Below are 14791 nucleotides of genomic sequence, written 5' to 3'. Positions count from 1 at the left end.
ACGATGTTACGTGTTATATGGGCATAATAAGCTCCCCACAGTCATTACGTTTAAATTGGTCATAATCACGCCCCCCCACACACAAAGTAAAATTAACGAATTTGTAGACCTACAATGCAATAACTCCATTTCTGAACAAGTGTGCAACACATTACCGCCCCCCTGTGTTATCCATTGGTACTGAATGTTGCCTAGGTGACAGAAGATGGCCTGATCACATGAAACGGATACAATGAGAAGGAGACATGTTACAAATGCAACATATATTCATCTAGCAGTTTTACGGTTGACTGAAAGAGACGTGAGAGAAGAAGAGAAAGACCAAGTGGAGATTCTTGGTTTTATTGAAGCCAGGGGTCTCATAAACATTTTCTTTATCTCTGTCGGTATAAGAAGCTAGAATTCACATGGCAGCTTAGAGGCTACAGAATTGTGTGAAGAGTCATACAATCAAACTTCTGAATTTATTCAGGGCACAAAAAAAAATGCAGCTGGCCATGTGCATACAATGTCTTGACATCCTGAATATAAAAGGACTGGAAGCAGAAGCTCAAAGTCGCAAAAAACAGAAGAGTGTCCGTAGTGGTCGAAGGCAATTCAGTTCTGCAATCTGAGTACAAAAGTTGCAACAACCTTTAATTAATGTTTGTTGTTTCTTCTTTTTCCATCTTGGGACTGGTCTTCGCAAGGAGCAAGTGCAATGTTGAAACCAAGCAGTGTGACAGAAAATCATTTCACTCAGTTCTGCCACACATCCGAAAGAAATCAATTAGGCTGATGTGAGATTTTAAAATTATTTATAAGACAAAGAAGGTGTGTGTTGGTGTGTTAAAGGGGTGGGGGCGTTTAATTAATAACAGCTTGATTGCCTAATTGAGCAATGTCAAACAAATCCTTATTAAAAGGGTCCGTAGACAATCGATGAGAGGAGGAGGGGTGGGGTTTAGGCAGAAAGGGCTTATTCCTTGAGGAACCACTATGGGTACCTTCTACGACTCAAGCAGCAAATGCAGATACATGCCGAAGTTTCCCTTTGCAGGTGAACGTCGATTTAAATGCTTTAAAAGGCAAGGCGAGAAAAAAGAAAAAAGAAAATATGCATTCTGTGTGTTGGACTGTACCAACAGGGATGTGATACAACTTACAAGGAAAAGTGCTTCTTTCAACATGTGGCGGTAATGTTCCAGGCTGTTTTCAAATTGTGCTTCACCCAAATGACACAACTGACTTTCACCAGTTGTACATTCCAACCATCACGAAACAGACAATAAAAATAATAACAATAATGATAATAAAAAAAAAAATAAGAGCTTCATCTTGATCAACACGGAGATGTTCAGATTTAGCAGGACGGCCACTTAAAGTCAGTGTGCTGCGCATCCAAAGAAGAAATCAAAACCATCATTATAAACCACTTTAGCTGAATCTACTGTGCATTCAAATATTACCTTTCGCTCTGAAACCCCCAGAAGTGTTTTGTTTTTTGTTTTTTTAATTAATGGATGTTTGTACCAGATGTATCGGGCATCATTTTGAGACGAGACCTCACAGGCAGCCGTGAAGTTTTGCGGGGGCTCCATGCAAGGCTAGGATTTATCTTTTTCCTTAAATTTTTCAAAAAGGGCCACAGGTTAATCTTATGGATGATAAAAGACTATAAACAGAAAATAGTTAACGTGCATCTTTGGTTCCATTATCCAATTCACTCCTGATCTGCCATTGTTCCAATGGCAACTGCTCTTTTGCTTTTGCCATTTAATCTGTGAAAGCTATAGAAGAACAGCATCCATAGGATTAACAAGGGCCTTGCATACCAGCGGGTGAGAGCGGCAAATTAGACTAAATTAGATTAAACCATGGCGCCATGAGACCATAAATAATACTACAGAAATTTGATGTGGTACACTAGAATGTTTTGAATAAAAAAAAAAAAAGAAAAACTGACACAAAGACAAGAAAACAACCCCTTAAGGACACAAAAGTTAACTAGGAACATTCCTGTGAAGGCAGGGTGTCAAGTGTGACAAACTGTTAGTTGCACACTGAAGGCAAAGGCTGTACAGTAGTTTTAAAATGGGCACTGAAAGAAAGTGAGCGAGATGAGCCCAACGGAAGAGCGGCTGTCTACGGGATTTTGAAAGCGAAAAAACTAGGAATGTTTGAGCTGACGTGACGTGGGACGTGAGTGAAACAGGAGGACAGTGCCGTCAAACACAGGAGGAGAAAACGTTTTGTTTTTTTGTTCAAAGCGCGACAAATCACTGTGTGTCTTTTGGCTGCAGTGTGAGTGGTTTCCACCACGCCGAGTGTTCGTCCAGGGGGACCTAAAAGTTCCACTGCGTGCTTTCTCTTCTTACGCCGGCCTCCGCCGGTTTACATGGAAGCTTTCAATCTCTCGGTTTACAGAACACTATCGACTAAGCCACAGATATCTTACTTCTCAAAAAAAATTTTAAAAAATAAACAAACCAAAAAAAAAAAAAAAGACCACAGGCTTGTTGTACATCACCAGAAATGTAAAACAAGAAAAATAAATTATTTGGATGACAAAAAAAAAAAAAAAATGGAGAAAACCTCCTCTTTTTTTTTTTAAACAACGGTGCTACAGTGCATTTTCCTCTAATGTAGACAAGCACCTCCACTATGACATAAACAGCTAACTGTGCGAGGCACTTAGGAGTTATAGTAGGAAAGATGCTGCCCAACCCCATCCCAAAATATACACATCTGCAGCTAAAGAAGTGATTCTGTAGTGACCTCGAAACCTGTCAAATCCTCACCGGTCTCTTTTTCATTTCAAAGAAGCTAAATTTGGAGAGACAAAAAAAGCATTTTATACAAAAAAAAAAGATAAAAGATAACCTGAATAGATATTTTTGTTGCATTTATATTTACAGAATCCTTCAAGATGACCAGGGCAAAATGATGATATGCAATCAGCTATCTGGACTTGTCCTATTAGCGTTACAGTGGCATGTTAACCTCATATAATATGGATACAGGGGACAATTTCCTTAAACTCATAAATGGTGCACAAAATAAAAAAGAAGGACCTTTCAATAAATACATCAGAATTATATCCAACATTGTTTTTTTGCACACTAAATAACTGTCACAAGTATTCAGATTACTTGTCTCCATGAACATACTTGATGTCATAATACCTTTTCCAATCACAACCAGATTCCTTCCAGTAGATAAGCTGAGCCAGGCCACTAAAATTTCCACTCTTTAAATCACTAAGGAGTGGGGGGGGGGTACTTTTGACCCACAAGTGTGGGGGCCTGCAGCCCAGCACGTCAGGCCGGCTGCCAGGGAGTGTGCACGCATTTCCATTAACCGATGCCCCTCTCCCGGAAAAAAAAAAAAAAGCATTTACAGTGGAGGAGAGGACAGAAATAAAGCCGAGCTTCCACAACTATTCATTAGCACTTCCACACACATCCTCGTCCTCGTCCCGGCCCGTCTCGTCGGAACACCACCATATCTGATCGCATCCGAAACGCGTTTTGGTGAAACCACTTGTGTGCAACTGACTGAACGACATTAGGAAAGTTTGGTCAATGTTTCGCGCTTAAATGTACATGTATTACTCCAGAGTATGAATGCGGTGGACGATGCAGCTGTATTTTTTTGTTTTTGTTTTTTTACTGTTTTGTTTTTTTCTATTTATGTTGCCTTCACGCTTCGTTCCCTGTCGGCGGCGGTACGTTGTTAGTTGAAACCATGGAGTCCTGTTTGCGAGTCATCCTGTCCAACTCGGCCTGGACGTCAGTCAAACCCGGCTTCTGCCCTTGGAAAAAGAGGAGACAAAAGCCCAAAGTAATCTCCTGTAGCGTCTGCATGAATGCATTAAAAAAACAAAAACAAACAAACAAACAGGGAGCTTGTCTACAGCAGGTGGATGGATGGAAGGAAGGATGGATGGATGGATGGAGGGGGTTTTGCTGTCCCATGCTGCAGACTCACAGCCACAGTAAACACATGCACAAGCAACCACGGTACAAAAGGAAATGCGCTCATGCATCATCATTGTTGCTGGGGTGACATACGATGGAAGCGCTGCCACACCACTGGAACAAGAGGTCCGTCTCCGTGGGGCCCAGGTGGGATCGTGCAATGTTTCCCTCAACACTCTACTGGGTAGCTGCCTTTATAGCAAAGTGTTTAAGGCTGCGTTCAGACTGCAGGATAATCTGATTCCAATGAGATTCCTTCTCAAATCCAAATTTTTATGGCCGACTGTCCACACTGTTTTTTAGCAAGTGTCCAAATGGGATCTGGTTCTGTTCAAACTGGGCCACATTATTGACCCATCTGACATGTTGCTGTGCAGTGTGTGACATCATATAATTGCGACAGCGGCACTCGTTGCGCTACTCAGCCTGGAGCTTGGCTTGAATGGAGCTACCGTATCTCCCCACACACTGATGAGCCAATGAGTTTCGTCCTCTGTCCAGGCGCTGCTGTTTTCTACTTCTTCTGTCTGCTCCATTACGTTACAGCTCCGCACCTGGAATGGCGCCCTCTGGGCTGGTCTCCGTCACGTAGAGTGACGTCACGGACAGTCAAAACCCATCGGTGTGTTTGGAGCTGTTCAGCCTGAGACGCTTCTGTCCAAATGCCATTTGAAACTACCTCCTGACAGTGGTTTCAAACCCTCTTGCAAAAAACGGATTTCATGTGATTTGTGACTGACCTACAAAAGAGCCGTCCGGTTTCAATCTGGATGGGCTAAAAATCAGATTTTGGCTGGCAGTCTGAACGCGGCTCAAGTGCTGCAGCCGAGGACGGGAGTGGCCACCATGCAAAACGACCGAGGTTATTCAAAGTGAAATGGACACGAGGGCAAATTAGCAGAGGAGAGGAGCGGTGGCGCTTGACACGGCATGAGTGACATTAGTTCCATGGGGGGCATTTATGACTGGTGGAATGTTGCATACAGGCCTGGTACAAGTTTCTTCAGGTGTCAGCTGTTCAGTCAACAAGAGCACAACTTTTCTTTTTCTCCCGTTTAAAAATTCTTTCTCGGGCTGCACAGAGACTTGTCAGCGGGTTCTACCGTCTTGTGCGTTAAGTATCATAGAGACCATATTCTGACATGGATCTGAATACAACAAGGCCGATGAAATTCAACTTCAGGGCTAACTCAAAAATAAAAAGAAAATCTGTGAGGGGGGAAAAAAAGGTCTTAACAACAGAAAGATTTGAGCGAGAGCAACGGAAACGGAGGTTGTACCTGTTTTCTTGGCAGAACCCTGTACGCCGGCTCCAACTGCTCCACTTCCTGGGCTTCCTGGGCTTCCTGGAGCTCCGGTCTTTTTACTCAACAGGCTGTTGAAGAAGTTAGCCAGCACTCCCTCGTTGGCAGCCCCCGCTTCAGGACACACATGGAAAACAAAGTCAGTGGAAATACTTCCCACAATGCAACAACGTCTGAAGGAGCGGTGAGGGGGAAAGAACAAAAAAAATCCTTTGACCACTAGATGTCGTAGTTGCGCACTAGCATGTACACCGAGGCAAAACATGAAGGTCCTCAGCAGCCAAACAGTTGATACAGCAACAGCATTTTGGGGACAAAGTACAAAACATGACTATCGACAGGCAATGCTCCCAATACGTCTTTTATTTCCCCCTGGAAATGAAAGGTTATGCCACCATTTAGGCAGGTTATGTTATCATTAGCAACCAGCACTGTCTGTTTACCACGACTAGTTGTTCAGTGCGGGGGTGGTGGGTGCATCATCAGCTCTCAGGCAGGAAGGAGAGATTCACACATACCAGCATCACCTTCTTGCCGACATGTCACTTCGTGCTTTAAGTGTCATTACGTGTTGACAGTACACTTTTTTTTATTTTTTTATTTGAAGTGTAACTTTGCTGATTTTGTGTGAAACTCAGCCACAAAGAAATGTGATGCACCGTCTTTAAAAGGTAACAATGGCAATAACTGCGCAACGTCTTCTGGGGTGAACAGTGGCTCAGTGCAGGATTTCCACTACACTATATCCAAGAGGGCATCTAAATCCCAACACAGCATATGACCCATTGTGTCTGAAGGTCACTTATTCTGTCAGCAGACATCTTTACAAAGACTCCATTGTCAGATAAAAATGCAGATACAGTGGTGAAGTCATGGCTTGAAATGGGTGGTCGCGGAAAGGCTTTGCATTTTGTCACTGGAAAGGCTGAATTCAATTTTTAAAAAGGTAACATACTCTTACTATTATAATTTAACACACTAGTAATGCAACCTTAGTAGGCAGATAATTAATAAATCAGAACAAACTTTTCTGTTGTTTTTTTTAAATGTGCTTTATCCTGATACAGGACCTGACTATTGCAGAGAAATGCAACATTTATTTTTTTATTGTAAAAATGATTTTAATTTCTACCTATTGAGGGCAATGTTGCAATACTGATAAATATGCTGTAAGTCAGAAAAACTATAAAAACTATAATGACAACATGAATGAACGCAGAGGTGTGGAGTCAATGCAAAACCAATCAAGAGGACTAAGTGCGAAGAGGAAGTAAGTATTAGTTAAATGACTTTGTTATCATGTAGTTGAGTATTAACACTCAGGCCTCACCTTTCATGTTGGGATCAGGCTTTTTGACGGCAGCCATCGGTGAGCCGCCAGTGCCTGCTGGTTGTCCAGCACGACCCGCAGGCCTGGGGGATCCAGAGGTCGTCCGGCCAGGAGATTCCTACGACACAGCGACAAATACAAGAACATGAGGACAAAAATATATCTTTCCATTTCAACAAAAACAATACTATGATAAATTCAGAAGAAAAACTGAAAAGGTGAGGAGCACTCACTGTCGCTCCTCTCGTTGGCGTGGCTGGCTGCTTTGCTAACAAAGACTGTGGAGAGAAAAGAAGTTTGTGTGTGTGTGTGTGTTTGTTTCAGATTAGGTCACATTCCATTCGTACTTGATTGCTTTTTTTTTTTTAATTTGTAAAATCAAGGTCAGTGCAGCACAGGACCGGCGCCCAATTGGGCAATTTAAAAGGGTTGAATGCAAAACTGATAAAAAAGCATTTTCTGCAAATCTGTTTCTTACATTTTTTTTTTTTAACCCTGCACTCAGAGTTGCAGCGGTTCTATTTCAGCTGTCCATGTGAGATAAATGGTACAAGTATAGTTTCCATTAACTCACAGACAATTACAGAAATGAGGAAAACCAAAAAAAAAAAAAGGAAGTCAAATATAGACAAAATAAAGAGCCTTTGTCAAAACTAGAAGTAAAACTTCTTTAAAACTCATCGCTGAACCCATGTCCAGTGAGTTCTGCCTCCAGAGATTATTGTGCTAAGCAGCAGGAGGCGCGGTGGCACCTGTCACGTGCCCAGTTTCACATGCTCATCAGCAGGAGCGAGGCGGACAAGAGATTTGTAGTGAGAGCAGCAGTTCAGGTTCAACTCTAGCAGCACACTAGCTTCATTTTCTGTGACTTTCAATAATCTCTGTGGAGAGTGAAATCCGAGCGACTGCTACCAACCTGTTGCTTCATCAGGAATACTTGTTCATCCTCTGCATTTATCTCTTTGTCATGCACCAGCTGCACAGAACAAAAAAAGAGAACATTTTAGTTTCACTCAGCATTTTAGATGAAACGAGACGCACAACGTGCCACTCGCTGCCTGCTCCTACTTTTCTTGTCGGAGGCTTCGTGATGACGTCCTCAAATGGATCTTCAGGTCTGACTGTTGTGAAGTTTTCGTGCAAAATTGCAATTTTCTTCTCATTATCCCATCCAGATGGACTGGAAGGAAGAAGAAAAAAAAAAGGCATTTTTATTTTAATTGCAACGCTAGCAGGAGAGCATCCACCACCAGCACCGGCACCACCGTGTCAGCCCCACTTACATGAACACTGCGTCCTTCTCCACCACTAAGGCTGACGTGGTGAACTGAAAGTCGTACATCTTGTGTACGATGTATTTGTAAAGCAGATCCAGGTTCTTCTCCTCTTTCACTGAGGTATAGATGAGGCCAGCGCCGTCTGTAAGTTGAAGTCAAGGCGGCGGCAGGACAGACGGTGACGGACTCTCTTGTGACTGACAACAGAAGACTGTTGGTTCCATCCAAATGAATTTGGCCTCGGAACAATTCAAAGGATACACTGTAAGGAAAATCTTCTGACGTGGGACTGAATAAAATCGAAGTGCTCTTCTCTGTAGTCGTGCTCCTTCTCCAGCACGCTGACGGCGTCACACTGTGGAGGTGGTCAACATCACTGCATTATTCACGGAACGGCATCAAATACACAGCTTTCCGTAACTGACAAACTTGTTATTCTTTGTTTTGAGCAAATAAAAAGTGCTGTCTTTTTTGTCTTATTGTCAACTGTGAGGACAGAAACATTCAAATCTCAAAGGAACACATTTTTGGCTAAGTTATAAGCTGTACGGTGTCCAGCAACTAGACTGGGCAGCCAAAGGAAATAAATCAACATCACCCACATTATCTGGCCGTGGAAAGCATGTGAAGCTCTGCTGACGGTTACGCTGCGTTTTCAGCCATTTTTTTTTTATTCTACCCTGGAGCGTTAACAAGCAAACATAATGGCTGCTATTTATGAAGGATGACTGCCTGACAAAGAACAACATGAAGCTGTCTGACACTGAATAAATCAGAGGTGCAATGGCAATGTAAGGTACTCGTTCATCACAAGGAAAAAGCTCAAAGTCAGAGGAAAGCTGCAGGGCGAGAAGGGACGCAGAAGAGGAGAAAGAGTCCCAGGTAGTAACTTATTTTGTACCTTTGTGCAAACTATTAGCACTGGAATGCCCAGGTTGTGTGTGAGTGTGTTTTCGCTGAGCGGCAGCACAACGGCCTCGTCTTCCCCTGCTGTCGGGGCCCGTCTCTGTGGCGAGGCCGGGTTGGCGTCCTCGGGCTCGCCGTACTCCTGAAACGCCTTCACCACTAGGGGGAAACAAAGCAAACGCAAGAGAGAAACTCTGGAAATTAGCGAGAAGCGTCCCAAATCAATCAAGGACACAGGGAGGCAGTGTGTGGCTAAGCAAGAAATAAGAGCCCAGTGATAGTAAGTAACTGTCAACTAACTTTCTCCACCTTACTGAATGATTACTCGGCATTGTTGGCGTCCCTAACAAAACCTCTGACACAAGGAGAAACTTTTTTCACTTGATCACTGTTAAACAGTATTTGACTAAACTGTGAAGCATGACAACTTATTTAGGAAGGAAACTGCACTGACTTATTTCAAAGCTGGAAAAAAAACAAAGTCGACCAAGACATTTTTGGAGGTCTAAGCTTTGTTGGTCAGGCTCAGGCGGAGCCATATGAACAACGTGCAACTCCCTGCTGTTGGACTATAAACTTGGTTTTACAGCAGTGTTTGTTTTGCTGCCCGGACTTCCATGACATCATGATGGTCAAACCAGGGACTCTTTACTGACATTCTGTTAATGTCCATTCCTGCCAGACATCAAAACACGTAAACACAAGCACGTTTAATCATTAGAGTTTTAACTCTGGTATATGTATTTCTGCATTTTGTAATGTGTAAACAGTTATGCAAGTGTGTGGGTGGGGGGGTTTCTATAGGCCCAGAGGTCCAGAGCAAAGGGAATTAGACTGTGAGATCCCACAAAGCCAGACTGACTTGCTGTTTCAGCCTCCTTTACTTTTGAACATGGAATTTAGTGAGCAGGGTGAGAACAAGTGTGACAAACACTATAGCAGGGAACCCTTCTTGGACACAGGATTAAACAAATCCAGAGCATAAGCACACATATTTTGGGGTATATACATTAGAGCTTATGACTACTGCTGGGATTCCTGCTGCTGCAGTGTTGCACAAAACACAAATGGGAGCTCTACTTCCTGAAGACGCCTTGTTAATTCAGACAGCGATCAAAGAAATGAATACAGACGGCCAACATGTGGAAAATCCAAGTACATTCAGTACAGCCTCCTTGATATGCTCCTGATCTATGTCATCTAATATCAAATAAATAATCATACACGAAGATTTCAGATTTATTACCACTGTCAAGGAGAAGTTGTCTGGTTTAAGGATGAAGCCTCTGCAGCCACAGTCAGATTCTATTATTTACCGTCAGCTACCGCAGCACCTATTGAGACCCACTCAGTCTACCTCCCTTTATTTCCCCAACACTGCTGTTTGGAGGCAGAGAACCATGATGCAATACGCTTGCAAGACGCCCTGGTCAAGAGCCACTCAGACACACACAGACAGACACAGACACAGACACACCCACAAATACACCACCTGACAGTGTCTCGCCAATTTGCTGCTGTAATTATACCCGATTTGATGAAACAAACTTCATCCAAATGTCACGTCTCAAGCTTGACATTTGAATCTGCCCATTGAAGTGCGTGGAGTCAATGTGTAAGGCCAATAATAGTAAAAAAAAAAAAAAGCAGAAGTACTGCAAAAAAGCTAGATGAATCACAGGGAAAATAGCTTGTCTACAAATTGCATAGATATGCTGACAATATATATTTTTTCATTATAGCATATATTAGCCATCAGTTATACTTTACCAAGAGCGCTTCCTTGTCGGCAGTAACAGGTGGCTGAAAATGTCACCTGACAAAAAGCCACTATACCAAATAAAAGTGTAAAAGAGCTTCTCAATTGTGTTATGTTAACTTGACATCTTGCTGCCATGTCCCATGTCTAGGGAATTTTAAACCTCTGTCAAATTAAACAGCACTTCTTTACAATGTGTAATTACAGTACGGTAAGAGCAGATGGAAAAAGGCAAACACTGGAGGAGGAAAAGAAGCTTCTGTGACGGAACCTGCGGGCTGAACCAACCCGTTTAAGGGGCAACAACTCAGGACAGAAGAGCCGTTCATGAGCAGGACTTCACCCTTTCTAAAATTAACGGGAAAACAAAATCAGAGTGCAACACACTCATTGATCTGCAGAACTCGCCTCAGGCCAGAGTGCACAGCTGAGGATCACGGGCCTCTCTGGTGATGACCTAGAATCATCCAAGACGGTATGCAATGATACACCGTGCTCCCCTTCCACACAAAGCATCCTCCAGTAGCGTCTGTTCTCGGCAACCAGTCAGCAAAGGGTCTGACTTTTAGCACCGATACGATCATGGGATGCTTCAAGGCTGAAGCGTTCCTCCTGAGATTGAACACTGCAAACCACTGCTGCACACAAGGAAACGCGATATTCGACCACCATCTTCTAGTCTGCACGCAGCACGTAAAGCGAGATGCAACTCACTCTTCTGCTCCAGTTCTCTCATTTCCTCAGGTGCGATCTTTAGCTTGTCCACATGGTCGCGAAGCACGCTGGCCCACTTCTGCAGTGACTCCATGATGGTCCAGGGCCTTGACATGTCCACGACAAACAAGGCTAAACAGTTGGGGAGAGACTGCGGCGAGACAGCAAACTTCAGCAGGCCTTTGTGGTACAGGTCTCCATCCAGGATCCACACGTTACAGCGAGTCAGGTCTGCGGAGGATAGACAAAACGTTTCACCGTCAATTACTGCATGACTCTTAATTTACGCTGGTGCCAGGAGAACTCACCATCTCTGTCCTCATCATGGACGCTTAGGTACAGATACTCCAGGCCCCGTCCTTTCTTATTGTGATCAGCTCCTTGCAGTTTAGACATGAGGGATGTTTTTCCGGAGCCATCCTCCCCTACAAAACATTTGGTTCATTTGCTTGTGACATGATAGCGACATCATTAAAATTTTATTTAGACCAGTCAAAATACAGATCACACTGTTTAAAACACACTGAATCTCTGTTCAGATCAACGCAGTAACTCCTTGGGGAAAAGATCCCTCATTACATTTTGTTTTTTATTGCACCTTACAAACGAGACAGTGGCAAGTAAAAGCAATTATAACTTCAGGCTATATGAAAAGCCCAAAAAGATTTCAGCTTTGTGCATTAAGTGTCGTTCTGCAGATTTGTGGACTTCTAGTGACCACCGCTAATACAATGAAAACAATGCACTAGTACAGACTTTCACAGTTCGGGGCTCATGCAATACACACCAAATACCAGGATGTTTTTTCCTGTTGGCAACTTTGAGCTGGAACTGGTTGAAACTTCACTCAGGATGGAGGTCCTACATCAGGAACGAAACATAAAGGGAATCGGTCATAAAGATGACGTAACGCTGTAGCCATTAGACCCAGTCATGGGGCAAAATGACACAGGCAATCTCACAACATGAACTCGCAGAAGACCAACAACAGATTTTCTTTCAAACTGCAAATCCGTAACATTGCGCATTATACGTGAAGGTCTTTAATTTCTTTTCTTTCTTTCTTTTTGTCAACCAGAGTGCTGTGTCAAAGCCCAAACAGTCAGGAAATGATCCAAGTCATATCATCTGACCGGTGATTTAAAAAAAAAAAAAAAAACAGTCGGTTAGCATGGGTTCTTTATCATGACTTAAAGCTTTCAGAGCTCGCACCCGTCATACGGCTGTGACATTATCCAACGTTACTTTCACACTTCGGTTGCAGTTAGGGTGTTGACGTTCGCTTGTTAACATTTATGACAGCACTCCTCATAGCTTGCTGTATCCTGCACCGAGGCGCTAGCCTTGATTAGTACTGGGGTGTTGTCCTGACAACTTTCGGAACTCCCTGGAGTATGAATGGCTCCGTCAAACCCAACTCACTTCGCCGCGTCTCGCAATCGTGAAAACAGACCATTAACCCGACACGATCAAGTTCATGTGCACTAACCGCTAGCTTGCGTAGCATAGCTGACGTTGACAGCAGCAGCGCTAGCAGAAGTAACGCTAGCGCCCCGACCGTCCCGCTTCACTTGGTGCTAATGTTAGCCGGCCCGGTGTCTGTTTGCATAGAACCGGCAGTGACAAAGCAAGAACCACTGCGGCTCTGCCTTTCAGAGGAGGGTCGGGGCACGCGGCAGTTAGTTAGAAGAGAAGCAAAACTTGCCAAAGGTTTTGTCCTTCCTCTTCTTCGTTGTTGTTCTCGCCCGCCCCGGCTGCGCCCGGGAGCCGTTTCTCCAGAACGGGAGCCATCTTCTCTTTCTACAACCACAAAGGCAAGGCCCTGATTCTTGGCCGCCACTGGCTCCGCCCTCTTCCGAGTAGACAGGGGTGCGTTGCATTCATGGACCATAACGTCGCGCCTGTACACGTCACACCCTTATTCATTCCCCCCCGAAACTTCCGTTGTCGGCCTACGATATAATAATAAAACGCCTCGTTTTATAGAATAAAACGTAAAACGTGTTATCTATTTTTATTATTATTATTTTTTGTTCTAGTTGCCCACACCAAGACATACATTTGAACCAATCACAGAAATTGTCAACTGGAATCAAGGCAAACAGATTAATAAGTGGTGGTTTAAAGTCCCCCAGACACAGTGCGATTGAAAATCTTTATATCTTACGGAGTTTGTTAAAAGGGAGGAGAGTTGCAGTAGAACATTGTGTTGACGGGCTTCGAACTGTGATGAGGTATAGCTCAGCCGCACGCACGCACACACACACACACACACACACACACACACACACACACACACACACACACACACACACACACACACACACACACACACACACTTTTTATACAATTGTTATTCTCTAAACTAAGCTATTTTGAGAAGGATCTCAAAATCTTTTTTTTTTTTTATTATTATTTTTATTTTATAAACACAGTTGTTGCTTTTCATGCCCCCAAAAGCCAATCATTCTAGTATTCAGGAGGGGTCTCGGTTGCTCTGCCACCTCATTAACTCATTCCTCGAAAGTATCCATGGACACGGTTGCCCTCTCTGACGTCACTAACATAAGAATTCCTCTCTGTCAAACAACTGGTTGACTTGCTTATTTTTAATCGATTTATGAAACAGCCAGCAAAGATGGTTTCTAGACCTCTTTTTTTAAGAAGAAGAAGAAGAAGAAGAAGAAGAAGAAGAAGAAGAAGAAGAAGAAGAAGAATCTTAACATTGTGTAGGAAAAAAAAAACAAGAAAACAATACAAATGCCCAAATAATACATTTTCTAACTTTAATTTGGTTGACCTATACCTGGGACGCCCAGTTCCTTTAGGTGGTAAAGTCTCACATTTAATTCGCTGAGTTGGCTAAAATGTTATTTTTATTTATAGTTTTAAAAAACGTGGATTTTGTCGAGCATAAATATATACGTAAACTGTATAACATTGCTTAGCTGGAATAGTAATAGCCATTCTTCATTCGGCTATTTTCTTTGCAATACAACCAATAGCCAGTAGAGGGCAATATTTCTTAATTTACGAAATAATACTGACTTGACCGCAACTTCAAATAATGTAAGCGTGTTTTATTGGCATTTTTAAAATTTGGTTTGTCTGATAAAAGTTTGAATAGTTTCTTAGGTTTATTGAGTTCATAACATGAATTTTAACTTCAAAAAAATAAAACATGGTCCACAGTGTGACACTCACAAATATTTCAGCCTATAATTTTAGGTTTTACCACTCGCCAGAGAAGATTTGTCTGAAATGTATATTTCTAGATGTGTTCAAAGTAATTATGTTTAATAAAACCATTGAGTCCCATGAAAGTGAGAACTTTTAAAATGCTGTGCTTTTTAATTCATTTTGTGTGCCACTGACATTACTGAACGTCTCTGCAGAAAACTTGCCTTTTTCCGCACATTCCTGCACACCTCTGCTGGTTTAGGGCAACAAGAGCAGAGTTGAGAACAGAGCCTTGAACATGGGCACTGTAACTCTGGGGATGGGGGTGGGAGGTGTTTCACACAGTCCCCAGAGTGCTCTGT

At 42.9% G+C, this 14791-nt stretch overlaps 1 protein-coding gene across 2 annotated transcripts; it reads right to left on the bottom strand.

The window, feature by feature from the left end:
- Positions 1–326: 326 nt before the first annotated feature.
- dync1li2 (dynein, cytoplasmic 1, light intermediate chain 2) lies at positions 327–13106 on the bottom strand. 2 transcript variants are annotated; one of them, XM_076020992.1, is made up of 13 exons: positions 12955–13106; positions 12037–12110; positions 11558–11674; positions 11250–11480; positions 8772–8935; positions 8132–8225; positions 7877–8012; positions 7662–7773; positions 7510–7569; positions 6827–6871; positions 6594–6711; positions 5240–5377; positions 327–3793 (listed from the first exon to the last, which is right to left on the bottom strand). In XM_076020992.1, the coding sequence occupies exons 1-13, from the start codon at positions 13038–13040 to the stop codon at positions 3681–3683; spliced, it is 1488 nt and encodes a 495-aa protein (XP_075877107.1). In that variant the 5' UTR covers positions 13041–13106; the 3' UTR covers positions 327–3680. The 2 variants fall into 2 exon arrangements, with proteins under 2 accessions (XP_075877107.1, XP_075877098.1); XM_076020983.1 differs by lacking the exon at positions 12955–13106 and having other exon boundaries at positions 327–3788; positions 12037–12889.
- Between the last annotated feature and the right edge of the window lie 1685 nt (positions 13107–14791).

This window comes from Nelusetta ayraudi, unplaced genomic scaffold, assembly GCF_046127955.1.
Source record: "Nelusetta ayraudi isolate G7.1 ecotype Tasmania unplaced genomic scaffold, CSIRO-AGI_Nayr_v1 ptg000002l, whole genome shotgun sequence".
Classification (NCBI taxonomy): domain Eukaryota; kingdom Metazoa; phylum Chordata; class Actinopteri; order Tetraodontiformes; family Monacanthidae; genus Nelusetta; species Nelusetta ayraudi.
The sequence above is the reverse complement of the archived record's forward strand: the minus strand, read 5'-3'. Positions and strand labels throughout refer to the sequence as shown.